Raw genomic sequence first — 27,353 nt, forward strand, 5'->3', positions numbered from 1 at the left:
TCGGAAACCGTTCAAATGTTAAAGACCGCTTACAAGGATGACGCTATGTGTCAAGCTCAAGTTTACTCATGTTCACCCGCTTTAAAAATGGTGAATTGTCAATTGATGATCAACCGCTTTTTTCCGGAGCAGGAAGCAAAACTTCAGCCGTGTGCTGCTCATAGAACTTCTCCTTGAAGAAAAACGACTGCTGGACAAAACAGCTCTTACAAGAAAATTCACTGCGGGTAGATGAAACCTTCCACATCAACGCTGCTTGGCACACTGATTGAGAAGGCGTGGTTGAACAAATACCTAGCGGCAGAATCGTGTACTACAAAAACTGCGCGTGCAGCAGCGTCATTCTGGAAACTTTTGGGCACCCCCTCGTACCTCCAACAAATAAGGCAAGTCCTGAGAAGCCAGCTTAATGGCAAGAACAAGATCCGTGCGATAAACAGCTACTCATCAGAGTAGGGCTGTTCTAAACGATTATTTTAGTAATCGAGTAATCTATAGATTTTTCTTACGATTAATCGAGTAATCGGATAAAAACAATTATGAAATAAAATATTGGTAAATCTTCCATAACACCAGTGTTACTATCGGATATCAACATCAGTCTATTTTTTCCACATTTGTGCTTCCCTACCAGTTACTTTTTTGTAGACCGGGGGAGCAATACGGGATATTTACGGCTCCTCCGTTCAGAAACTCATCTACCAGCCATGTTCCGCCTCCCGTTAGTTCAGACCGGGATGATAAAAGTTTATTGTGCGGTTCGTCCGTAAAGCTGCTTATTACCCTGTAAGCATCAACCCTCAGCCGCCCGCCGTGTTCAGTCTCTCCGCTCACCTGTATAAATCCTCCTCAGCTTCTTCCCGCCGTTCAACCAGCAGCTCCGGAGCAGAAAGGCTGCCGAACTCCCGGCATCATTTCAAGGATGTTTATTGGTCCCACAAAAACGATGAAAACCCGGAATTATCACCAATCAGTAAAATCCCCGCGGGCCGAACTTGAAGATTGGACGTTATGCCGCTAACACGTAGCTTCCGTCAACAACTCGGAGGCGGAAGTCAGAGCTTCGCGCAACGCAAATAATGTTCCGGCTGAAACACGGTGCGCTAAATGATAAAACATAAATTAACGAAGCTTCGAGGCAGGTCAATTTTCCTCGAGGAATTTTAATAATCAAGGTACTCGAATCACTCGAGGAATTGTTTCAGCCCTACACCAGAGTAATCACAGACCCTGCAGGAATAATCAGCTGGCCAAAGGAGGAGATGAAGACCACCGATGTTAAGACACTCGGAAACTACTGACCATGCATGGAGTGCTCCACCCCAAATCTAGCATTCTGACTAAACACGAGTCGTAGGGAAGGTAAATAAGGCAGGTGATTCCTTGAGTTTTCTAAATTGAGGGAACCAAACCTTTTTGGAATCCTAAAGACCTTTATTGGAAATAACAAACTGTTCCACAAACAGGAGCCATAATACTGGATGGATAATAAATGACTAAAACTATATGATCACGTAAAAGGTTAAAATAAGATTCATAAATATATATGCATAGAAAACAACAAGAAAAATGACAAAACAAACCCTAATTGATTTCTATTTGCTTTTTCTCTTTCTCTCTGTCTGAGCCTCGCGCGGTGCATCTGACCTCTGACCTCAACTCTTCCCATCTGTCCTCCCATGGACCAGATGATGTCCCTCCTACAAAACCAGCCGATGAAAATGATCGAGAAGATCTGGAGGATCAAGAAGACAGAAAAGACCTCCATCACCTCCAGGGGACAACTGTCAGTCTCCTGTTGAGCATTTGGACTGAAAACTGTGAGACTGAGCTTTAACAACCTCCACTGGTCTGCTGTCCAGTATCAGCGTAGAGGAAGAAAAGCTAAACATGCTTCAGAGCTGTGAGAGAAGACGACTCTGAACTGTTGACGCTTGTTTCATCTGTGGACAACATGGACATTTCCTCAGGGACGATCTGGACAACCCAAAGATCCAACACCAGAACCAGTTGGACTGACAGGAAGCCAGAGAAGAGAGACGGGGGAGGATTTGGCTGCAGCAACGCTGAGACCGAGTGGGGGAGAGGGGCGAGAAGGAAGGAACAACATGAATCCACATCAAGCACTGTGAAGGACGACCTGTCTGTACTGTCCATCTAGATCACGACTTTAAATCTGAAACAACAGAGCAACAGAGTGAGCAGCAAAACTTCACTCTACCAAGTATCAAGTACTTCAACTTTTGACACCAAAGAGGACAATGTCCAGAGCAACAGCTAGTTTAGATGTTTCTGAAAGGCTCTCCACTCAAAGAACTATTGCTGGTCCACTGTCGAGTGACCGAAGCAGAGAGTGAAGATTTATACTTTTATGACAGGAGGTAACAAACCCTCCTGAGCAGACGATCAGTGTTCCTGTTTCTACGCTTTACCTACTTACCAGATGGAAAATCTGCGCTTTCTTGTTGGGTTTTGAACGGACACTTATCTATACCTTCACTGCACTAATGTAAATTTTTTTGTTTTGTTGGGTTTTCTAGAAAACACATGAAATTGGGTAGCTTAATTATGATCATTCTTAGTTGTTTGACTCCTGAGGATGTTTAAGAGTTTAGAAATTCATTCTTCTAGACATAAGAGAAGTAAATTTAAAATTAACTTTAATGTGTGTAAAAGACTCATGTGTTGTCTCTGCCTGGCAGAGCTTTCCATCCAGAATTGCTTCATGATTGATTGTCCTGCAAGCTCTCTGTATTGTGCATAATTCATAAATAAACCTGATTGAGTGATTTTACCTGAACAGTCCTTGGTAAGTTTTTTTCCACAACAATGGACAAAAACATTAAAGGCTCTCAAGTAAAAAGCGTGGCAGTTTTAGTTAATGTTGGACCCATGAGCCAATGCTAACATTAGCATATTAGCCTGCAAAGACTTTTATCACAAAGACTTTTATCACAGGTAAATTTTTCAAAGAAAAATTTACCTGTAACCATATATGCGAGTAGTAAAGGCATACATGACACATGAAAATATACTGAAGACGAATAACTCACCTTTAAAGAAGCTCTGTTTCTTCCAGTGGAAGCTTCCCGCACTTTACTGCGCACCGCTGAGCTGAAGCCTTCACTCCAGTGACAAAAATAGTCAAATCCAGTTTACTCAAAATAATGTAGTCTTGTACTTTTCTCAGGCCAAACATGTACATTGCTCACATTACTTGAGTTGAATAAACAATTTAGTGAGACGTGAGTAAAGCATACAAACCTAATTTAAGTAAGAATAGGTATTGCCTTTTACAGTGTTCTAGGCAAGTGCGTAGGAACGAGTCTGTCATTGGGGGCGACGCATATCGGAAACCTGACAGATCAGTAAATATTTTGAGCAGAAATGTCAAACAATTATGCCATCATCACATCAGTAATGCGTTACTCTAATCTGACCCTTGTTTCAGTAACAAGTATTCTAACACGTTACTATTTACAATCCAATAATCAGGATTCCAGGATGAACACTCACTTTAGCATTTGCCTCACAACTAGCAAGCTACATACTCTGGTAGCACAGACAGGCTACCAGATTCTGATATATCTTATTGGTCAAAAGACATTTGATTATTGGTCAAAATGCACTGATATAAATTGACTTGCAGTTGAACTGGTTCTACTTCTTTCTAAAACCAAAGTAAAAAACAAATAATAAAATAGGACTCGGCAGTTTTAAACTCAATACAGCAGTTTGACCAACAAAAATAAAATCTAAAAAACAAGTTTTGTTCTTCTTGAACAACTCTCTACGTCAGTGCAACAGTTTGATCTACAAAATAAATAAAAATGATGCTTTTCACGTCTGACACCTTAGCTCCTCACTGTTAACTCAGTCTCACTTTCCAGCCCTGCATTCAGTAACTTAGCAAACATGAGCCATAAAAAACACTGAGGCAAAAAGACTAAATGTTTTTATTCTCCTGTCATTTTTAGCCGCAAACATTTAATTAAAAATATCTACAGATATGTGTTTCTGTCTCTGCCTCCCTCTGACTCTCTGCAACCTGGTGTTCCTGCATGGATTCATGGATTTACAACAGACACTACAGTAATTTACAGGATCAGAATGTGAACTAAATATAAAAAGTATGTTTTTATCATACAGAATGAGAATTTAAACAACTTCATTTTCAGATGTATACATTATTATACATCTCAACTCTACATCAGCGCTGCTGATTTTACATGTCGCCATATCTTATGGTTTATGCAGCGCTATTATATAACTGACCATTAGACAGACATCTTCTCCCGCTCAGAGGAAACCACTGCACATGTCGGGAGCTTCACGTGCGAGTAAAGTTGGAGGCGATGGGTGACAACAGACACGTAAGTCACGTTATTGCTAGGATTTTACGGCGCCACCTTAAGACACTGAACTTCACATTTTAACGGGGAAAAAAAAGCTCAATGCGACTTGGATGTAACGAGTAACGCGACACTTTAGTAGAAATGTAGTGAAGTAAAAAGTACAGATACTTACTGTAAAATGTAGTGGAGTAAAAGTATAAAGTACCCATTATTAAATCTACTTAAGTAAAGTACAGATACACGAAAATTGTACTTAAGTACAGTAACAAAGTACATGTACTTCGTTACTTCCCACTACTGCCTACAAGACATTGGCACAATGCTCAATTTGATTCAAATTCATCATTAAAAGTTCAAAATCAGTCAGTTCTCCTAAATGATGAAGTGGAATAAAAAGAAATCTCACTGTAAACCCATCCATTATTTTCTACTTATGCTGTATTAATGAAACATGCATTTTTTAGACTTTAGAGGAAAGCAAAAATCTTTAAAAGCTACAGCTTGCTTGCATTTTCAATAAAAATGTGCAAACAGACACTTCAGAGACCTACCTTTAGACCTGATTTATAACACTTTTCTCTTAATTGTCAAACATTTATTTTTTTTATTTCCAGTTGGTGCTGTGGTGAGATCATGTTCTTTCCAGAAGCTACCAGTCTCTCCTGGTGCCACAGCTGCCAGCCCCCTCCAGCTCCCCACCACCCACTCTTGAAGCCCCCCTCCAAGCCCATCAAGCATTTGCTGGTGAGTTCTCAGCTGTCTGCTCCCTAAATAGACCTTATCAGGAGCAAACCAACTTTAAGGGGTCACACAAACTTAAGTTGCTATTTCAAAGAAAGTTTTTCCTCACTGAGCCATCAGTCAAACATTGGTTTCAATGGAAAATTTAGCACACTTTAACGGGTTATGATTTACACTGACCTGAATGCAGAGCTATTTTCCATGAAGCTTTGTATGTTTTGGAAAGCATCCCTTTGTGTTTTGCGTGATCCACCTTAGCTCTGCCCCACCTCACTAAGATGCAATATAAATATAAACTGCAGCATTAGTGGTGTTTAGGTTTGAAACGATAGGAGAAAGCTGATAAAACTACTCAAGACCACGAGTTCAGATCATCTACGTTGGATAAAAAAAACCTAAACGGAGGAAAGGTTAGACCAAGAAGAACAAGCTGAAGGTATAGTAGCATCTACAAAGACTTTGTTTTTTTTTGACTTGCAGCAAAGTGAATGGAAAGTACTCAGGGTAGTGAGAGTATTATGGAATCAGGACTGTGTCTTTCATTTAGAAATGACAGAGAATCGCGAGGCTCACACTGGTGGGTTAAAATGGTGCCCAAATAAGGTTTGAAGGGAAGCCATTTAAAGTTGGAGTTGGCATGTGTGGGGCTATCTCACACGTGGGGCTATCTCACACATGAGACAGCCCCACGCGTGGGGAGAACATCGGAGAATATTGGTTTCGCCATGCCTGGGGTTTTCTGGTTTTCAGGTCTCTGTCCTGACCTTAAAACCAGGTCAGGACAGAGCTGTGTGACCGTGAGAAGAATGCGTCACAGCATTTATTGAATATTGTCACAATAGGAGATGGTGATTATTAAATATTCAGCTGTATATGAGGTATAAGGGATGGTACTGAATGAGTCTTGGATAAATTTTGCACTGCTTTATTTACTTCTTATTGATATTTTCTATGAATTTTTGTAAAATATGTGTTTAGCTCCTTTAAGGTGTTTGTTCTCATCTAGAAGTTGTATGGGTAGTTTAGCTCTGTTGATGGTGAAAATTTGCCGTTGCTTTGAAATACTACATTTTATAGGTAGAACAGGTATTAAAGTTCCAAGCACTGATCTGACTCAAACATGACAACACTTATCATTTGTTTTCTTATCAATGAATTCTGATTTCTGTTAGATGGGTGATCCAATCCAGTTGAAAGATGAAGGAAACAAACACTTTCAGGCTGGTGACATCGACAAGGCCATTGAGTGCTACACCAACGCCCTGAAGGAGTGCACAGACAAAAAAATGCAGGCTGTGATTTACAGGAACAGATGTGCATGCTACCTGAAAAAGGTAAAGCAATTGGAGAAAACACATACAAATATTTGAACTTAAATGAAAATGTTGCCATATTATCTTTCTTTTATTCTACTTGTTGCAGGAAAGCTATTCAAATGCAGTTTCTGATGCATCTAAAGGTAAAGTAATAAATGAGGAAGTATAAGCAGCCAAAATGTGATATTTAGCATAACAATTCAGTGTTGACCTTTACTTTCTGCCATACTTTCTGCCATACTGGTTCACAGCAATTGATGAGGATGCGTCAGATATTAAAGCCTTGTATCGCCGCTGTCAAGCTCTGGAGAAGCTGGGAAAACTGGACATGGCTTTCAAAGATGTGCAGCGATGCGCCACCCTGGAGCCAAAGAACAAGACCTTCCTAGAGACTCTCCGCAGGCTGGGAGCAGAAATCCAGGCCAAGGTGTATAGTTGTTATGGTCACAATAATAATAATAATAATTTTAAAAAAGACAACAAATGCTGGCAAAAAAAAAAAACCAACAACATGTGCCCTAAAGTATTTCTACTCTTATAACTCTTTTAAATTGTTATAAGAAAAAGAACATCTATAAAAGAAATAAAAGATCTTTGCCCTGCTTCACAGTAGTACAAAGGCACTGACCTTATAGGCAGAGCTTGGGTGCTTTAGATCAAAACACATTCACAAATTAGAATGGCCTAGTCAAAGGTCAGACCTAAGTCCAACTGAGAAGCTGTGGTATGACTAAAAAACAGTTTTCCGCAGAAGCTTTCCATCCAAACCCACTGAGCTTGAACTATGTAACATCACAACCACAAAACACCAGCGTCAAAAGTCTGTGGATGAAATGTATGAAAGGGTGTGAAAGCTTTTGCAAAACACTTTTACATGTATATGCCACTTGCAGATCTCCTTCAATTAAAATTTTACTCCAAGATTTATTTTGTCTCTTCAGCTCAAGACAACATTTTCCACAGATTCGAGAGTACAGAACATGTTTGATATTCTTCTTGATGAGGAAATGGACAAAGAAAAGAAGGAAAAGGTTGGTTCAGTGGTTTGTAGTTAAAGGAACTTAAAAAGCCTGGTGTGGGTAGTTTTAGCTTCTGGAAATTCATTGGGATTTTTGTATGACCTATTGTTCCTTTACACCTAGGCGGCCAACAACCTGATTGTGCTGTCGAGAGAAGATGCTGGAGCAGAGAGAATCTTCCAGAACAACGGGGTGGCTCTGCTGCTCAACATGGTTGAGACTGGGAAACCAGAAATGATCCTGGCTGCAGTCCGAACTCTGTCGGGAATGTGCACTGGGCACAAAGCTCGGGTTAGTGAAGCTACAGGACGAAACGGGAGGAAAAACACAAAATTACAATAGAGGCCGGAGCAACTAAAGTTCTGCAATCCACATCTCTCTCCACTTAACAGGCCATGGCCATTGTCAACATGATGGGTGTTGATAAGATCTGCAGCATTATGGCACTGGACAACGAAGAAATTGCACTGGCAGCATGCAACCTCTTCCAATGCATCAATGACTCTCTCACTGGTGGAGACACAAGGGATTACGGGAAGGAAGCATCTTTAGTTTTGGGTAAGAGAAAAACTTGCAACATTTAAATCAAATATTCAGTCTTTGATCTCCAGCTAAAATATATGAAAACGAATGAAGGCCATCCAGTTGTTCACATTTATTCTAAATATTTTTAAAAAATGATCTTTACTTACAGATGCATCTAAAGATTTGAAAACCATTCTCCTTGCCCTTCTGGAGATGATATCCAATAAGAAGGTGTCAGGTCATGGCAGAGACCAGGCACTGAACCTCCTCACCAAAAACGTCCCTTGTAGAGAGAAAGAGAAGGACCACTCCAGGACTCTTTTCACCATTGATCACGGTGAGCCAGGCCTCTCCATACGAGATCCTCTGAATTTCTGGCGGAAGCTCGGTTTTCTTAACGAGATGCATGTCTTTATTTGCCAGGTCTGAGGAAGATCCTGAAGGTCTGCGGTCAGGTTGCCGAGCTGCCGGATCAGCTCCCTCTGACAGAGAACACACAGCTGATCGCCAGCGTGCTTCTCAACAAACTCTACGACAACCTGAAGTGTGACCCGGAGAGAGCCAACTTCAGGGAGATCTGCGATGAATACATCAAGTACGTGTGAAGATGTGGGCCAAATTTTGGACCTCTGGGTAAAAATGTGTGAAAAGCCTTTAAATACACCAACATATATCATCATAAAACAAGTTCCAACTTTTACAGAGAGTCTCTTGTGATCCCCTTTAATCAATAGGACATCACTTTGTCTTCTTCTATGATACTTCATACACGCAGAGCATACAGATGGGGATCTGTGACCATTTATCTTTCCACAATCTCTCCTGATTGTCAAAAGTACTACACCCTCTCTTTTACTTTTTTCACTCACTACAGCTCCACCTTGCTCTCATATATGGCCAAAACCATGGCTCTAGTTAATGTCATGGTAGAGTTTAGTGAACTCCACAGGTTTATGCATTCTATGACAGGACACCAAATAATCTTTTCTAGTTTTTATGTAGATCGGGTAACCTCAAGAGCTCCCTTATTGACGCAGTTGAAGGCAATTTTTTAAACTACCCCTAGCATACTACCACTCTGCAAAGAGGGTCCTTTTCCTATATACCCTTATAAATTCTTACCCCAAGAAAACAGAGCAATTGGTTGACTACCAATTAGAAGGTTCTAGAAATTCAGATTTAAGACCAACTCAAAAAGTGAAAGTTATAGATTAACATAATGATTGAAGCACCGGTGATTCTGGTAAGATCAGATTGTATCACAAGAATGTTTACAGTTGAATAAATTTACTAAACTTAAAAATAAAATGTTTCTAAATGCTTAAGTGTGAGGTAAGCCTGTTGCAATAACATTGTACTCCAACACTTCTAACACATCTTTACCAGAGGTACCTACCAACAATCTCAATTTAGAAGGATGCTCATTAAGAAACTTCAAATGAACAGGTCAATTTGCTATTGCGCGCCATTTCTCACCTTCTCCACTTCTTTGCTGCAGATCTAAAATTGATCCCAACAACATGGATAAGACTCTCCATGCCATCAACACCATCTCAGGGCTGCTGCAGGGTCCCTTTGAGGTCGGCAACTCTCTGGTGGGACAGCAGGGCGTCATGGAGATGATGGTGGCGCTGTGCGGCTCAGAGCGGGACGTGGACCAGATGGTCGCCGTCGAGGCGCTGATCCACGCCTCCACGAAGATGAGCCGCGCCAGCTTCTTCATCACCAACGGCGTGTCGCTGCTGAAGGACATCTACAAGAAGACGAAGAATGAGAAGATAAAAATTCGTGCCCTGGTGGTGAGTGAACCAGAACCAGAGCAGAGTCTACCATTCACAGTGCTTTGCTATAGGCTTTATTTTGTCACATTTCAATCGTTGATGTCAGTGCATTGGTATTTTAAAAATCTGACAGTGTTAAAAAGCGCTGAAAACACTTGACACATCCTTTCTGAAAGAGAAAAATGAAGAAAACCACGAGAAGTTTTGCTTGAGATTTACTCTAATTCATGTAGGGAACACAGCAAACACGTGGAAGAAGGCGGTGTGGTCAGAGGTAATCAAAATTGAACATTTAAGCCTATGGGAAACTTTATATGTGATAGAAAACTAACAATGCACATAAGAATGAACCCAGCATTAACAGAGTGACACAAATCAAAGACACCAGATTTAAATATAATTGAGAATCTGAATCCAGACATGCAAATGATCTGGAGCTTTCTCTATCCAATCTGACTGAGCGTGACATGATTTGTCACATGACATGATTTGTCACATGACATGATTTGTCACATGACATAATTTTCCTTCCATTTCACAAGTATGCATTACTTCCTGTTCCGGTCCTCACACAAAATACCATATGGTAGGGTTGTCATTTGACCAAACTGGGTAAAGATTCTGTGTACATTTGCAGGTGTACATACTTTTGCAGGATACAGTTTTTTTTGTTTGTTTTTTTTTTTTTGCAAGAAAGAGAGTAATTCCAGCTACAATTTTAAAGTGATGGAGCAAAACACATCATCTGATCTCATTTTGTTTAGTTTTGTCTTGTAAGCTTTGAATCTAAACATGTCCATCTATCCTGCAGGGTCTCTGTAAACTGGGTTCAGCTGGAGGTGACGATTACGGCTTAAGGCAGTTTGCTGAGGGTTCCACAGAGAAGCTGGCCAAGCAGTGCAGAAAGTCAGTACTCAACACTTGGATTTAATATAATATAAGCATACAATAGGTCTGTCAACAGTTGAAATGCAACTACTACAAGTATCACTGTCTCATATCTCATTCTTTGTTTTGCTAGGTGGCTTTGTAATCCCCAGATTGATTCCAAAACAAGGAAGTGGGCTATTGAGGGTCTTGCCTATCTGACTAATGATGCTGATGTTAAAGATGACTTTGTGGAAGATGAGCTTGCAATGAAAGCCATGTTTGAGCTGGCAAAGGTACAGATGTTAGATCATAATGTTGTATATTATGCAGAAGATTCATAACCCCCAATGAGTCATAATGTTCCAGTTCGGGGGAGGGATATACATCCTGTATGTATTGGTAATAAATGAGTTTGTCATTTGAAGTACATGTTTTAGACATGATAGTTGAAAATACATTGTTTTCTACCAAAAGAAAGGATTACGAAATGCATCTGAGTCCTTCCTGATTATAATGTATGTGCACTCCCTATGCTTAAACTGTGCAATAATTACATTACCCCAGAATGTTTCACAAATTATGAAGTAAATTGTTTGAAACTTTAATTTGAAGCAGCTAGTATAGCTGCAAGCAATATATAATGACAGCATAATTAATATTCTCTGCTTTTCCTCTCTGATTTTAGTCTAGGGATAAGACAATCTTGTATGCAGTTGCTTGCACTTTGGTAAACTGCACCAACGCCTACGATAAGAAGGAAATCATCCCTGAGCTGGTTCAGCTGGCCAAGTTCTCCAAGCAGCATGTCCCTGAGCAACACCCCAAGGTAAGAGAAAAGCGGTCTCAGTTTTCCTGTGAATGACTTTCTAAGTCATTTGCAGAAAAATGACTCATTTTGCAGGAAACACCGTATGCATGTTGACATGTCTGCACAAACTTTGCAAAACAGTTTTTGTCCTCTTTCCTCAGGACAAGAAAGACTTTATTGAGAAGAGAGTAAAAAGGCTGCTGAAGGCTGGAGTCATTTCAGCTCTTGCTGTCATGGTCAAAGCAGACAGCGCTATCTTGACTGATCAGACCAAAGAGATGTTGGCACGGTAGGAAATACATGTGGAATTCCTTTTACAAATTTGTTGACATCTTCATATTGCACAAATAATACTTCCACCTCCACTCTCACCCACACAGTAAAAACTGCTGGTTTAAAAATAACCCAATTCATAACCCAGCGCTAGGTCATATATGGACCAACCCAACGCTGGGTTGCTTTAACTCAACTGGGTTGGGGGTTGAGGGTTTGACCCAGCACATTGGGTCATGGCAACTGACCGAAGGTTGGGTTAAATTGACCCAAAATTGGGTTGAAACTCATAACCCAACATAAGGGTTATTGTACCACTATAGTTGGGTTAAAATTTAAAAAAAGATTTATTTTAAATTTCACTATGTAAAAACAGGATTAAAAACCATACGAATTTAAAGCTTCTTTTATTTTCACGTGATACATATATAAAGCCAGCAGATTTCACTTACAAAAGTTACAAAACATAAGTTGTTTTAAAAGTATATATATCTAGTTAAATCACTTTAACTCATTTGGCTACAACTCCAGAATTATCTGTTACTAGACATTAGAAAACATTTCTTGTAAAAAGTCTGTTTTAAAGAAAACTACAAGTAAAACTTTCAGCCATTAAACAAGGAGCATTTTTAACAACACTTTAGCATTTTTGCCTGTCTCCCTGCATGAGGACATACGGGTTCCATGTTGTCACATTTTGTAGATGCGCCACCAGGTTTGACCCAACCTGATGGAGAGAGAAGACAGAAAAAACAGGCCATTAGTGATGCACTTATTTAAACAGTAAACAATTTGAGCATGATTCAGAGATGAAGGTTGACTTAATGGCTGGATATCAATGAAGCCTTCTGAACTTCCAGGTTGATGGGTCTGAAACTTCTCCCAAATGCGTAAGGTGGAGCAGGGAGGAGTACTGGCAGCAGCTGCAAGGCTACATCATCTTGTCTGTCTGGCAAACATAAGCTTGTGTTAAAAAGTTAAATGTTAAAAACAGTTTAGAAAACATCTCTTGAGCTTCAATACCTTAAGGGAGAAAATCCATGTTGTTCAGAAGATGGCCGCTCCGTCCTCTTCTTGGTCGTACAAAAGATCTTCATTGAGAACAAGAGAGAGACACAAAAACAGGCCTTTAGTGAATTTAAAGGTACATTCTCAAAAATTAATTTCTGACTGATTCTAGTTTAACACAAAACCTCACTACTGAATGTGATGCATTTATTTAAACAATTTGAGCATAATTCCGGGATTAATGTTGACTTACAGGCTGGATATCAATGAAGCCTTCTGAACCTCCAGGTTAATGGGTCTGAAACTTCTCCCAAATGAGTAAGTAGGGAGGAGTACGGGCAGCAGCTGCAGGACTACATCTTCTTCTGCATCAAACATAAGCTAGTTTAAAAATGTTTCAGTAACTAGAAAGCATGAAAACATTTTAGAGAACATGATAGGTATTTTCCTAGAACCTACATAAAAGAACCACAGACAACGTATATGAATTTATGACTAAACTTCTGCAAGCAAAAGGAGAAGACTCTGTCAACTGCTTCTCAGAGCTGTTCACAGAGCGTTCTGCTTCTCTTTGGATACAGCTTGTCTTTTATTCTCAAACTTCAAAGAGGGAGGATAGGCAAGATAGACAGCAGAGGAAAAACAGCAAAGGTCGTAAAACATTTTACCTAAACAAAGCAAAGGTCGTAAAACAATTTAACATCTGGCCCCTGATCTGAGCCCGGTTCAAATCTCGGTCAAACTGTTTCACATGAAGATAACAGGCAGCTGTGACTTCCAGGTCAGTTCACACATACAGTTTAAACAAGAGAACACTTTAACCTGAATATGAACTAAAGTAACAACAAAATGATAATATCAAAAAATCTCTATCAGAACATTTCTTCTGAGCATCAATACCTTGAGGGAGCAGACTCACGTTCTTCGCCATACAGAAGGTCTTCGTTGAGAACGAAGAGTTTGGGTTTCGTTTAATTCTCCTGAAGATCCTGGATGTAAAATTAAAAAAATCTATCATAAAAAACAAAATCACAAATCAAACTTTAAGAATGACTGAATTCAATCTTATAGTTGTCTCCACTGCAAATAACTTGTAATTAGCCAGCAATTTCAAATGTTCAGAGTAATTTTTATGTTCCAAAAAATAAATATAGCACTTAATAAAATAAGATAACACATATAATTTAATTTAGAAGTAAAACTTAACTTAAACACTAAGTTAGTGCTGAATAACTTTCAGCACTAACTTTAAATAAATGTATTTGTAATTAATAGTAACAATAATAATAAAATTAGCAAGAATTAGATAGTATTATTTTTGCTTTTAACTCGTTGCCGAAAGCCAGCGGGAGTTTGAAAGCAATGTGCCGGTGTTATGCCCAGAAAAGCCCCCCTGCCCAAATTTGCATCCCCTGTCGCGGGAGCGCGCATCGCTCTAAGCTCTCGCATATTGACGAGGAAACGGATAAAAATATGACCGAAGAGGAAATTTTTAAGATATTTGTAACATTATCACGTTTCCTAACCATGTAATCCCTAATACGGTGGGTTTTATTTCGCAAATTATTTGAAATAAATACGGTTTTTACACTTTTATTGACACATATGAGTCGAACTTTTTTTCAGTCCGTGTCTGTTGTAAACGTTCTCCGCAAATGGTTTGAAATTCTCTGCTTTGTCTTTTGATATCATAATAGCTCAAAAGCATTACAACAGAGACCCATTATGTAGAACATTTTATATCATGCTTCACTTCTAGTCTGTTAATGTAGGAGGAAATGCAACTTAATTTATGAGCCTGAAAATATTGGCATCCGTCTTGTTGATATGAAACTTATAGCATTAGCTCAGAGAACAAGTGTAATTACGTAGAAGAGATTAAATCATTTCAACTCTTTATTTCCCCCAATTAGCACAGGGATGCATGTTTTGGCAATATAGATTTTGAGCCTGCCACAATATGCATCCCTTCTTTATTCCCCACAAATATTATCCTATCGATATAAAACATGTACCAGCAGTTCTTGGAACTACTCAGATTATGTAGAAAAAATATTTCACTATTAACTCTTGAATTCTTTAAATTAGCACAGGGATGCATTTTTGGACAATATGGATTTCCAGCCTGCCAAAATATGCATCCCATATCTATTCCCCTCAAATATTATCCAATTGATTTAAAACTTATAACAGCAGTTCTTGGAGCTACTCTCATTATGTAGAAATAGTTATTTTACTTTATCTCTTTATTTCTCAAAGTTGGCACAGGGATGCATTTTTGGGCAATATGGATTTCCAGCCTGCCAAAATATGCACCCCTCTCTATTCCCTTCAAATATTATCCTATTGATTTAAAACTTATACCAGCATTTCTTGGAGCTACTCTCATTATGTAGAAATAGTTATTTCATTCTTAACTCTTTATTTCTCAAAGTTAGCACAGGGATGCATTTTTGGGCAATATCTCCAGCCTGCCAAAATATGCACCCCTCTCTATTCCCTTCAAATATTATCCTATTGATTTAAAACTTATACCAGCATTTCTTGGAGCTACTCTCATTATGTAGAAATAGTTATTTCATTCTTAACTCTTTAATTCTTCAAATTAGCACAGGGGTGCGTTTTTGGGCAAATTTCCAGCCTGCAAAATATGCACCCCTCTCTATTCCCTTCAAATATTATCCTATTGATTTAAAACTTATAACAGCATTTCTTGGAGCTACTCTCATTATGTAGAAATAGTTATTTCATTCTTAACTCTTTATTTCTCAAAGTTAGCACAGGGATGCATTTTTGGGCAAATTTCCAGCCTGCCAAAATATGCACCCCTCTCTATTCCCTTCAAATATTATCCTATTGATTTAAAACTTATAACAGCATTTCTTGGAGCTACTCTCATTATGTAGAAATAGTTATTTCATTCTTAACTCTTTATTTCTCAAAGTTAGCACAGGGATGCATTTTTGGGCAATATGGATCCCAGTGCTAATTTGAAGAATTGAAGAGTTAAGAGTGAAATAACTTTTTCTACATAATGAGAGTAGCTCCAAGAACTGCTCTTATAAGTTTTAAATCAATTGGATAATATTTGAGGGGAATAGAGAGGGGTGCATATTTTGGCAGGCTGGAAATCCATATTGCCCAAAAATGCATCCCTGTGCTAACTTTGAGAAATAAAGAGTTAAAAGTAAAATAACTATTTCTACATAATGAGAGTAGCTCCAAGAAATGCTGTTATAAGTTTTAAATCAATAGGATAATATTTGAAGGGAATAGAGAGGGGTGCATATTTTGGCAGGCTGGAAATTTGCCCAAAAATGCATCCCTGTGCTAACTTTGAGAAATAAAGAGTTAAGAATGAAATAACTATTTCTACATAATGAGAGTAGCTCCAAGAAATGCTGTTATAAGTTTTAAATCAATAGGATAATATTTGAAGGGAATAGAGAGGGGTGCATATTTTGGCAGGCTGGAAATTTGCCCAAAAATGCATCCCTGTGCTAACTTTGAGAAATAAAGAGTTAAGAATGAAATAACTATTTCTACATAATGAGAGTAGCTCCAAGAAATGCTGTTATAAGTTTTAAATCAATAGGATAATATTTGAAGGGAATAGAGAGGGGTGCATATTTTGCAGGCTGGAAATTTGCCCAAAAACGCACCCCTGTGCTAATTTGAAGAATTAAAGAGTTAAGAATGAAATAACTATTTCTACATAATGAGAGTAGCTCCAAGAAATGCTGGTATAAGTTTTAAATCAATAGGATAATATTTGAAGGGAATAGAGAGGGGTGCATATTTTGGCAGGCTGGAGATATTGCCCAAAAATGCATCCCTGTGCTAACTTTGAGAAATAAAGAGTTAAGAATGAAATAACTATTTCTACATAATGAGAGTAGCTCCAAGAAATGCTGGTATAAGTTTTAAATCAATAGGATAATATTTGAAGGGAATAGAGAGGGGTGCATATTTTGGCAGGCTGGAAATCCATATTGCCCAAAAATGCATCCCTGTGCCAACTTTGAGAAATAAAGAGATAAAAGTAAAATAACTATTTCTACATAATGAGAGTAGCTCCAAGAACTGCTGTTATAAGTTTTAAATCAATTGGATAATATTTGAGGGGAATAGATATGGGATGCATATTTTGGCAGGCTGGAAATCCATATTGTCCAAAAATGCATCCCTGTGCTAATTTAAAGAATTCAAGAGTTAATAGTGAAATATTTTTTCTACATAATCTGAGTAGTTCCAAGAACTGCTGGTACATGTTTTATATCGATAGGATAATATTTGTGGGGAATAAAGAAGGGATGCATATTGTGGCAGGCTCAAAATCTATATTGCCAAAACATGCATCCCTGTGCTAATTGGGGGAAATAAAGAGTTGAAATGATTTAATCTCTTCTACGTAATTACACTTGTTCTCTGAGCTAATGCTATAAGTTTCATATCAACAAGACGGATGCCAATATTTTCAGGCTCATAAATTAAGTTGCATTTCCTCCTACATTAACAGACTAGAAGTGAAGCATGATATAAAATGTTCTACATAATGGGTCTCTGTTGTAATGCTTTTGAGCTATTATGATATCAAAAGACAAAGCAGAGAATTTCAAACCATTTGCGGAGAACGTTTACAACAGACACGGACTGAAAAAAAGTTCGACTCATATGTGTCAATAAAAGTGTAAAAACCGTATTTATTTCAAATAATTTGCGAAATAAAACCCACCGTATTAGGGATTACATGGTTAGGAAACGTGATAATGTTACAAATATCTTAAAAATTTCCTCTTCGGTCATATTTTTATCCGTTTCCTCGTCAATATGCGAGAGCTTAGAGCGATGCGCGCTCCCGCGACAGGGGATGCAAATTTGGGCAGGGGGGCTTTTCTGGGCATAACACCGGGTCAACTGACAGAGCGGGCGAGACGAGCCAGCGGCTGCAGGGGAGCGGATAAGTCCGAACACGTCCGAGCATGTTTGTAATTAAGCTATATGTTAATAAACCGAGCACATAGTTATTATAAATTACACAACTAATTTATAGTAACTTTGCAAAAGTTATTTTATTTTCAAAAAGCATAATATACCCACTTTATTAATAGCTCTGTTCGCTCTCCTCCGCCATTACTGCTGGTGCCTAGCCGCTGAGGATACGCGCGCATATTGCACCCAGCGAATATCGGGACAAACCGTCAACTATCATTCCTTTTAAAACTAAACCGATTTTTAAACATTAGAACATGTTTAGTTACGAACAAATATGATTGAGGTTATATTAAACAACTGAATTTAATTTACTTGACAAATTGGGCCCTTCCCCTTCATCTTTTTTTCCAACAGCTGCACCGAAGCTCTTTGTCAGAGCAAGCTACCGTAATAAACATTTTAAATAACCATAAAAATAAATATCAAACATGTTTGAAAAAAATTCAATTTATTTATAAAATCCTATTCACGTTGAAACGTTATCTTCTTTTTAGTTACCATGTCTTATTTCAAAGTAGAGGAGAAGCCCGATATGCAACGTTCACAGTCTTATTGAAAATGGAGGCTTGTGAAGAGGGGCGTGGCTTCTTCCAAGTTTCGTCTTTAACCCAACCGATTGGGTAAATCTACCCGACATCTGACCCAATAGAAGTGTTCAAGCTGTAAACCTGCGGTAAATTTCTGACCCAACTCTTACGTTATGAATTTTGACCCAATGTTTGGTCAAACTAACCCTACTTATGACCCAAAAGCTTCAACCCAGAAATTGGGTTATGAAAATAACCCGGCATTTTTTACTGTGCAGCTAAACCTCTTTCCTGCTTCATCAGCCCTCTTCTGATGAAACAGGAGAGGGCTGTTTCATCAGCTGTGCTGTTTTGTAATTTGTATTCATTTTTGACTAATTATTTTAGGTTACAGTGCTTACAGTGGTGCAGTACCTTGTTAAAGTATAAATGTTCCTTGAAACTTTCCAATGTATGTGATTGTAATTTTATGTGGTAGAGCAACGTGTATCAGCCGAACACACACAGTGTACACACCACACAATTCAGACTTTTAGTTACAAACATGTTTTAAACCATTTATCATTTTCTTTCCACTTCACAGTAGTACTGTGCGTTGCTTCATCTATCATATAAATTAGGAACTAAAGCTGGTGGCTGTAAAATGCTGAAAGGTTCAAGTGATGTGATTAAGCCAATGCACCTCCTTGAACTTGTGAACTTAACTTTTAAACAAATCTGCAGGGTCTTCTTGGCACTGACAGAGGATCCCAAAGACCGTGGCACGATAGTGGCCCATGGAGGGGGAAAGGTGAGTCATGCAAACATAAGAGGAACACACCAATTGTCATGGAAAATGTTTCCAAACTGAAACTGTGTTAGACAAACCTGTCTTTGTTTTGTTATTGTTTCCAAACCTACTGTGCCTCCCTCCTATTTGTCATTGTTCTTGAACATATCATCATTTTAGTCTCTTGTGCCCTCAGGCTCTGATACCTCTTGCCCATGAAGGAACAGAAAAGGGGAAGGGGAAGGCAAGCTTTGCACTCGCCAAAATAGCCGCCGTTTCCAACCCGGAAATTGCCTTCCCTGGAGAAAGGGTAAAACTCTAAACTTCAGCTGTTTTCTTCATTCACTCTTCTCACATTTTACTTTGATCTTTATATACTGCTCAAAAAGATAAAGGGAACACTTCAGTGTTCACTTAAATGTTAAAGTGTTCCCTTTATTTTTTTGAGCAGTGTATTTTCCAGTTCATTTGACAAGAGATTTTGGATTATTTATCTATATCAGACTATTTTCTTTTTCTTCATCTTGTTGAGTTTCACCTGCACAGTAGAAACTGTTCTCTGCTGTTAAAACTCTTGTTTGTTTTTTTACCAGGTATACGAAGTGATACGACCTCTAGTCAGCCTGCTGCAGACAGACAAAGAGGGGGCAGAGAACTACGAGGCTCTCCGAGGGCTCACCAACATGGCTGGTCTCAGTGAAAAGCTAAGGTAGCATTTTTAATGTCTCGTGATGCTACGATTGCATTACAGGAAGAAATTAAGAGATCACTTCCCAAACGTGCGTCAAATGCATTGCTTAAATGTTTCCACTTGCTTCTCTTGCAGGATAAAACTGGTGAAGGAGAAAGCTTTGCCGGAGATCGAGAACCACATGTTTGAAGAGAATGAAAAGATCAGACTGGCGGCCACTGAATGCATGTGCAATCTTATAACATGCAAAGAAGTGAGACAGATAGGATAACACTGAGATTGTTTGTGCATAGATGATGCATGCCAAATGCAGATGAGGACAAGTTGAAAATCGATCCTATGTGTTGTAGGTCCAAGCTCGTTACCTTCAGGATGGCAACGATAAGCTGAAGCTGCTGGTATTGCTCTGTGGAGAGGACGATGAAAAACTTCAGATAGCTGCAGCCGGAGGTCTGGCCATGCTCACTGCTGCTGAGAAGAAGCTTTGCACCAAAGTGACTCGTGTGGTATGCACACTACTAGAACCTGTTTTCACTCCTATTTATTTATGAAGAGGGTCAGATAATGACTGAGTGTTCATTTTCTCCCTATCAGACAGTACAGTGGCTGGAGATCCTGCAGAGGTTATGTCTCCATACCAACCCTAGCATCCAGCACCGAGGCCTGGTGGTTGTGTACAACATGCTAAACTCTGACGACTTCGAGTTGGCCAAGAAACTGATCGAGAGTGAGATGCTGGAAATCCTCACTGTGATTGCCAAAGCAGAGGACAATCCCAAGAGGCAGGATCCCATTGACGTGGCACGCACATGTCTGGTCAAAGCCATGGATCTGGGTCTCATCAAGCCCTTCACGAGCCTTTCCTAAACAAAACAAAATGGCTCAAACAACACCAAAGATGTTTTTTCCTCCCCAACTTATTTCCTTTGTTAAAAAGTAACTTGTTGTTTGAATGGTTTTTTTTTAACTGCTCAACAATCTGCCATTGAATATCTACATGTTTCCCTCAAATAAAAAAACAACTGTTTTGTTTTTTTATTATTATTATTTTTTAATTAGCTACGAGTGAAAAAATGTTTTCCAGTGTGCAGCTTCTTTTCTTACACTTGTGTGTACTTGTGAAGTTGGTGAAATGATTTTTGGTTTTGCTGATTTATAGTTTTGCTTTATCTTTTTTTAAACTGTGTATTAAGTTTCACATTTTATTGAATATATACCAAACAGCATTGACAGAAATTTGATTTTTTCTTTATTACTTCCCAAATGCTTGTGACAGATGATCATAAAAAGACAGCACCTCAATTAAGGTTATAGCTCATGACTCAACAATGTGGGAAAAAAACGGGCAAAATTTGCTTGTATTGAAGAGTTCCAATGTGAAAATCACTGCAGACCAGAAAATAACACAAAGACCATCTTGAAGATTCCTTTCTCTTACAGAATTTCAGGGGCCCTCAAGTTTTGAGTGATCAAATAGACTCTCAGCTACTGAATGACTGCTGTCATTGTCAAACTACAACTACAGGTAGACTACAATTCTAAACAACAAAAAAAAATGCATTGAATTATCATAATTTACAAAATCATGCAAAGTTGGCACTTTTAATGCAACTTTTAGAGCAACTTTGCATTAAAAGTGTCATTATTTACCAAATGAGACTTCATGCCAACTGTCATAAACATTCATGAAGACTTCTTCATGTTCATGACAGGTGTTATGTCATGTTTATGACAGTGTCATGTCAGTCTTATGTACACCCCTTCAAATAAAGTGTTACCCAAAACTTCAACTAGAGGATATACATAGCTCTGATAAATTGTGACAACAAAGTCCCTGATCTGTCAGCAAAACATTTACACCTACAGCGTAATGTGAGTGTTTTACACAACTCTGAATGTCAGAGCAGCTATGCGAGGCAGGTAAAACCCAATGTTTCTCACTGGTTAGGTGCAGTAACACAATTATCTTTTGAATGAATGAATAAATAAATAAATAAATAAATAAATAAATAAATAAATAAATAAATAAATAAATAAAATCCATAATTTTAAATAAAAATCTTAATAAAAATATGAGAGTCTATAAAATATGTAAAAACAGTTATGGCTCATTGTGAAATAGAAAGTGTTTTTTCTCGCCACAGCTGACGAGTGGGGGAGGAGTTAGTAAATCCTATTCAGTGGCTCAAAAGCGCATGCAACGCATAGGGGCATCTGGAGGGGACGTAGATGTTTTCTATCTACGCTCCTTCACCCTGACGTGGTGAAGGAGCGTCAGGTGCGTCGGCGCGGAGGAGGGGCGCCGATTTATGCTTTCGCATCCACCTGAATAATATGTAGTTGCGACCCCGATCCTAACTCCGATCCTAACTCTCTCAACCGCTCTCAACTTTGCGAAAGGATGAGAGAGAGAGTAGACTACGAAGAGTAGGCTGTAGCTCCCCATCTTCACTTTAACCCTACACGGATCGAAAAGCCATCGCTGACCAAACCACGGAAAGTGAATGTCTAACGAAGATACAACTTGAAACTAACTTTACCAGCCGGATATAGCCGGTGTCTCGACTCAATTTGCCGGGTGGGGAAATGCACTCTGACTGACGTACATACACGGACTTCGCAGGTTGCATAGGCGGCTGCTATCCAGGTAGGACTTTTAATGGTGGAACTTTTTGTTGATATATTTAACTCGCTGATATTCGCGAAAGCAGATCGGAGTCGGACGATGGAATGATGATGTTGAAGCACAGGGTGTGGCGTGCTGTGGGTATCCCACAGAAAAGCCCTCTAGCTTGCCAGCTAGAACCGTTTTTTTTATTTTTTTTATCTGTGTGGGTAAACGACATATGAGGATGGATTCGAGTTATTATGCACATATCTCTCGTGTTGTGTGTTACCACACTGATAAACTTTAATAACTTCAGTGACTACTGTTCAGAAAAGGCGCCTCCATCAGTCCATTGCCTCAGATCCTCTCCGTAGAACCGCACTCAAAAATTATACTCTACTAAAAGCAGCACTTTTTCACCATATAGAGTATTTACAGAAGTAAAAGTTAAAAGTAGCCGTCCAAGAAATGACTAAGAGTGAATAAATATTTTGTAAAACAAAGAGCAGCTCAAGTGCTAAGAGTTCTGATTTAATATCTATAAATTATATAATCTGACAAAAGAATAAAGTTATGTGCAATTAATTAGTTTTGTTTTGTAACCAGGTTGCTACGTGATGCAGGTCCCTCTTGAAAATGAGATCTGGATCTCAACGGGATTCACCTGGTTAAAAAAAGAAAATTTTTAAAAAGACATACTTTATTAGCCTAAAATTTACAGTGAGATGTAATTTAAAACATACTGAAATTAATAATCTAAAGTAGTGTTCAGTGAATTTTAAAAAATTCTATCTTGAGCATATATTTTTATATTTAGACAAAATATATTTTAAATATACTTGAGAAAGTGTATATTTATACTTGGGCAAATATATATTTTGTTCACTTAAAGTATACTTTTATTTAATTTATTAAAAGTGTATTTTGGTACAATTATGTTTAAGTATGTTTAAAGTTCTAATTTCAAAATTGGTACAGGTATACTTTTAGTATACTTGTACTAAAAGTACAAGTATTAAAAGTAGGTAGTACTTTTAATACTTAGTATACTTAAAGTGTACTTTCATAAATTTAAGTATGTTTGAAATATACTAAAGTATACTTTTTTTCACCTGGGTCTGAATTGCACAATTGTAGTGTAGGTGTTAGAAACTAAGTCTAAAATTAAGAGTGACATGCAACCTTTGCATCTTCACTGTATGGATGATTTACCAATCTGTTGTGAAGAGAGATTTACAGTAAATTGCCATTAGTCAATATTTTAAAAACGTATAATGTTATAACTTATAATATGTGGTACTGTTACATATATAGGTGTAGTGGAGGAAAATATTTCTCAGAGATCTGTGGAGAGAGACAGAATCCGTTAATGCATCATGTCATCAGCAGCCTTTGTAATGCAAGGTAAGTATCTGAGAATTTACCAATTTTAAACTTCACTCATTGGTCACCAGCTGACAACCTTGATTTTGCTTCATATTTTTGTTTTTATAGTGATAATGATCATATTTTCACTGACTTCTTTTCAACACACTCTGAGCCTTCCAGTCACCACAGGTCAGAATTGTCTTCTCTAACTCAGACTTATCTCATGTAACAGCATCCTCATGTTCACGTGAAATGTTTTCTGCGTGATTCTGCAGTTGCCAAGGAGTCACTGCAGCTCTTTCACTGCAAGCCTGCAGGATGTGCTGCCAATGTGGCTAGAGTGTTTTGTGATGACAAACTCCTTCAGCATGGCCCCTTTCCAGATTGCTCAGGACCTCCACATATCCAAACAGTGTGTCAGCATGATGGCCGTGCATATGTTGCCACCTCAGCAGGGACTAAGTGTGAGTTTGAGGAGGAGAACAAGTACATTCCAACAGAGAAATGTACAGGTAATTCTATTTTAAGGTTAATTAAAACAATTCATAGCTCCAGGTTGCAGTTGGGGACTACTTAGAACAAAAAAATAGATTTGTAGGGCAAAAGTATTTATACCAATTATCCTAGTTGCATTTTGTCATGTTATACAGACTTCACTGTATTGTTTCAGCTTTATAGGACTTTCTTTCTTACTCCTAATCAAACCAGTGCATTATAGTAAAGCACAATGGAAATGTCACATCTATGTGAAAAAGAACAAAACATCTAAAATGTATGAAGCATAATGTGCTTTTGTATTTAGAACCTACAGAGTCAGTACTTTGTTGAACTGATTTTACTCTAATTACAGTAACAAGTATTTTTGGTATGTCTCTCTAAACTTGTGTGCGTGTATGTTTGCTGTTCCGCAGACACAAGAGAAATATTTATTTTGTTGTTTCTTGCCTATTGAGGACATGCCTGGTGTGTCCTGTAGGCGCCAAGCAGAAGAATAAAGTCAAAAAACTTGTCCAAACTTGGAAAGTGTAAGTCAGGCAAACTATCTTTTTCAGCTCCAAATGGGAAAATGGTTTTATAACCAGATCATATAGTTCTGACGAAGACTTTAATTTGTGTCATATTCACAAAAGCCCTCAAGTGTCATGAGAACAATGGACCCATTGACTTGCACGTAAGTGTTTTTGACTTGACAGTGAAGGATTAAGCAAAAAGTTTGTTCCTTTATTTTGTTTTGGTGTGTTGTGTGTGATAAACATGCAATAGACTGGAGGAATACTATTGGTATTTAATTGATGATAAAACATATATAAACCTTATATATATTGAGATCTTGTGCTCCAGTACAGCTTTATGTTTACTTTGTATCTGAATCTACCAGAAGTAAAATTTTAGCCTTATTTTAGCCCCTGGACTTCAACTTCATGTTGAAGTCCAGAATGAACAATTGGCTTACATATTGCAAGGTGGTGTCATGACTTATCAGTATAGGTTTAACTCAGAGAACATGTATAAACTAAAAAAAAAATAAAAATTAAGAAACTAAGAACCTATCCATTAGGTGTGTTACTTTACAACACACATAATTTATAAATTGTCTGTTCTTCATGAGAAGGCATGAACCTGTTTTTCTAATCAGTAGATGACAGTGTTGCTTTACGACTTTGACTTTGTTTAAAGAGTAATGTATACTTACAGATATCGATCTAAAGGGATATTGACAAGGTATTACCCCACCTAGATGTTTCAGAATGAACACAGAATAAACACAGTTCTACAAATGTAGCAGTAATGTATCAGTAAACTGTGGGACTGTGGGAATCTTCCTCCCACAGTCCGGAAATGTGCATGCCAGGATAATTAGTTTGTAAGATTTTTCCTCAGGTATAGTGAATACATATACGGTTGTTTGTTCTGTGACAGACTGGAGACCTGTGCAGCGTATGCATGTCTCTTGCCAAATGATGCTGAAGGATGTTAAATTTGCGAACGTCTGACTTTTTGCTATTATTCGCTGCGCTTTAAGGAGGCATTTGTGAGATATATTACTGTTTTAAAAGATGTGGCCGAATGTCAAACCAGCAGCAAAATGAGCACAACTGTACGATCATTTCAATGTGGTAACTGAATGTTACATATTGACTTCAACTCAAACTTATTTTTCAGTTAGCCTGATGGGAGTAAGCATCTAACAGAGATCCAACTTTCCGGAGACACAACTGACAGGTCAGTGAAAAATGTTAATTGTCATGCCAATTTATTACATTGATGTGAATTTTATTGTTTAAGGGTCATGTTTCCAATCTTTAGGGATGCTGTAGCTGCTCTTCCAATGGATGATGATGCTACACCCCAACATGGACATGGAGATTAATGCAATTCAGTCAAACTTTTTTATACACTGTAAAAACAAAAAGTCTGTAAATTTCAAGGTAAAAAATGGTAAAATACAACAGTTTCTGACTGTAAAATCCGAAACATTTTATTACTGTAGAAAATACAATACATGGGACAGGGCTTTCTCTGTCATGGGTCCTAAGTTATGGAACGACTTGCCTTTGCAGGTTAGAGAGGCCCCTTCATTGTCCACTTTTAAAGCTCGTCTTAAAACCCGTCTATTTTACTTGGCTTTCAACTCCAGCGGGATCTAGTTTTAAATTGTATGTTTGTTTTTAAACTGTAAGAGTTTTTATTTTTTTTTAGTGTTATGTTGTGTTTTAATGTACAGCACGTTGTATCAGCTGTGGTTGTTTTAAAGTGCTTTATAAATAAAGTTGGTATGGTATGGTATCACCGTCAGTTAACACTGCAAAATAAGTCCGTAAATTTACGGCAAAGACTGGTAAAATAGTTACAGTTGCTGACTTTAATATAAAAAGCACTTAATTACTGTAGAAAATACATGGAATTACAATAACTCCATAAACATATATTGCAGTGTATACTTGAATCTGTGGATGGAGCTAAAGAGTAGAGTGATGGCAAAGAGGCCTTAAAACCTCAAAGACCGGAGCTCATCATCACAGATACATTTTCAAAATAACACTCAGCTCAGAAAGATGGTCACTTGTTTTAGCAAGTATTTAATTACTGTAATTAATTACTGTAATGCCAATATGCTTATATATTAAATATTTTTCTACAGATTACTTAGAAAGGTGTAGAACTAATTTTCAAAAATCAGCTTTTTATTTATTTTTCACTTACATTGTTTTCATTTCCTTTGGAAGATTCGTGCCTCATTTCCTATCAGAGACACTTATTAACTGATTAAAAATAACCACGTTAGATCTTAGGAGCATGAATCGTTTTGGAGGCGTGTTTAACTCTTTCGTTTTAAAAGTTGGGCCTGCAGGGGGAGTTATTGAGTCGTTTCTTCTCCGTGGTGCAACTGAGGGGAAAAAAAAGCTGTAAAAAAAAAAAAAAAGGCAGGAACAGACAGCAGAGTCACACAGGCTGTCTAACTCTACAGCAGCACAGTACAGCGGATCTGCTGTGGAGGGAAGTACAGCAAACAGTACATCACACTGAACCGCATTCATTTATCTGCTGGAGATCCTCTGCTTGAAGAAGAAGAAGAAGAAGAAGAAGGAGGAGGCTCTGTGAGCACCGCAGCAGCCTCCCCGGGAAATATTTCCACAGGATTAACGAGAAGAAGACAATTTCTGCTCGGTTCATCAGGGGAACCCGCTGGAGGTACGA

At 38.2% G+C, this 27,353-nt stretch overlaps 2 protein-coding genes and 2 long non-coding RNA genes across 4 annotated transcripts in view; 3 read left to right on the forward strand and 1 right to left on the reverse strand.

Moving 5' to 3' along the window:
• The first annotated feature begins 5,376 nt into the window (after window positions 1–5,376).
• Window positions 5,377–20,722, forward strand: unc45b (unc-45 myosin chaperone B). The gene is made up of 20 exons (XM_008418848.2): window positions 5,377–5,532; window positions 6,269–6,430; window positions 6,519–6,555; window positions 6,664–6,839; window positions 7,354–7,443; window positions 7,555–7,722; window positions 7,824–7,989; window positions 8,126–8,293; window positions 8,380–8,551; window positions 9,455–9,755; window positions 10,549–10,643; window positions 10,759–10,900; window positions 11,293–11,433; window positions 11,577–11,704; window positions 18,942–19,008; window positions 19,184–19,297; window positions 19,581–19,696; window positions 19,814–19,931; window positions 20,029–20,184; window positions 20,273–20,722. The coding sequence occupies exons 2-20, from the start codon at window positions 6,269–6,271 to the stop codon at window positions 20,543–20,545; spliced, it is 2,790 nt and encodes a 929-aa protein (XP_008417070.1). The 5' UTR covers window positions 5,377–5,532; the 3' UTR covers window positions 20,546–20,722.
• LOC103470416 (uncharacterized) lies at window positions 12,712–13,686 on the reverse strand. Its single transcript, XR_534475.2, has 3 exons — window positions 13,597–13,686; window positions 12,950–13,061; window positions 12,712–12,779 (listed from the first exon to the last, which is right to left on the reverse strand). It is a non-coding gene; the product is annotated as an uncharacterized LOC103470416 (long non-coding RNA).
• Window positions 20,723–23,437: 2,715 nt separating the features above from the next.
• Window positions 23,438–24,470, forward strand: LOC103470418 (uncharacterized). Its single transcript, XR_534477.3, has 3 exons — window positions 23,438–23,690; window positions 23,781–23,843; window positions 23,930–24,470. It is a non-coding gene; the product is annotated as an uncharacterized LOC103470418 (long non-coding RNA).
• Window positions 24,471–27,067: 2,597 nt separating this feature from the next.
• Window positions 27,068–27,353, forward strand: part of pip5k1bb (phosphatidylinositol-4-phosphate 5-kinase, type I, beta b) — a 38,980-nt gene continuing 38,694 nt past the window's right edge. Inside the window, exon 1 of the mRNA XM_008418849.3 lies at window positions 27,068–27,347. The gene's annotated coding sequence lies outside the window, so the exon portion shown is untranslated. The remainder of the gene's footprint in view (window positions 27,348–27,353) is intronic.

Source organism: Poecilia reticulata, chromosome 14, assembly GCF_904066995.2.
Source record: "Poecilia reticulata chromosome 14, P_reticulata-male-v2, whole genome shotgun sequence".
Lineage (NCBI taxonomy): Eukaryota > Metazoa > Chordata > Actinopteri > Cyprinodontiformes > Poeciliidae > Poecilia > Poecilia reticulata.

Bases quoted from the DNA above. Each gene is read 5' to 3' on its own strand.
- unc45b (XM_008418848.2), top strand. From the start codon at position 6,269: ATGGGTGATCCAATCCAGTTGAAAGATGAAGGAAACAAACACTTTCAG. The intron at 9,756-10,548 runs GTGAGTGAACCA...TCTATCCTGCAG, and splicing joins TAAAAATTCGTGCCCTGGTG to GGTCTCTGTAAACTGGGTTC. The intron at 19,932-20,028 runs GTGAGACAGATA...TATGTGTTGTAG, and splicing joins ATCTTATAACATGCAAAGAA to GTCCAAGCTCGTTACCTTCA.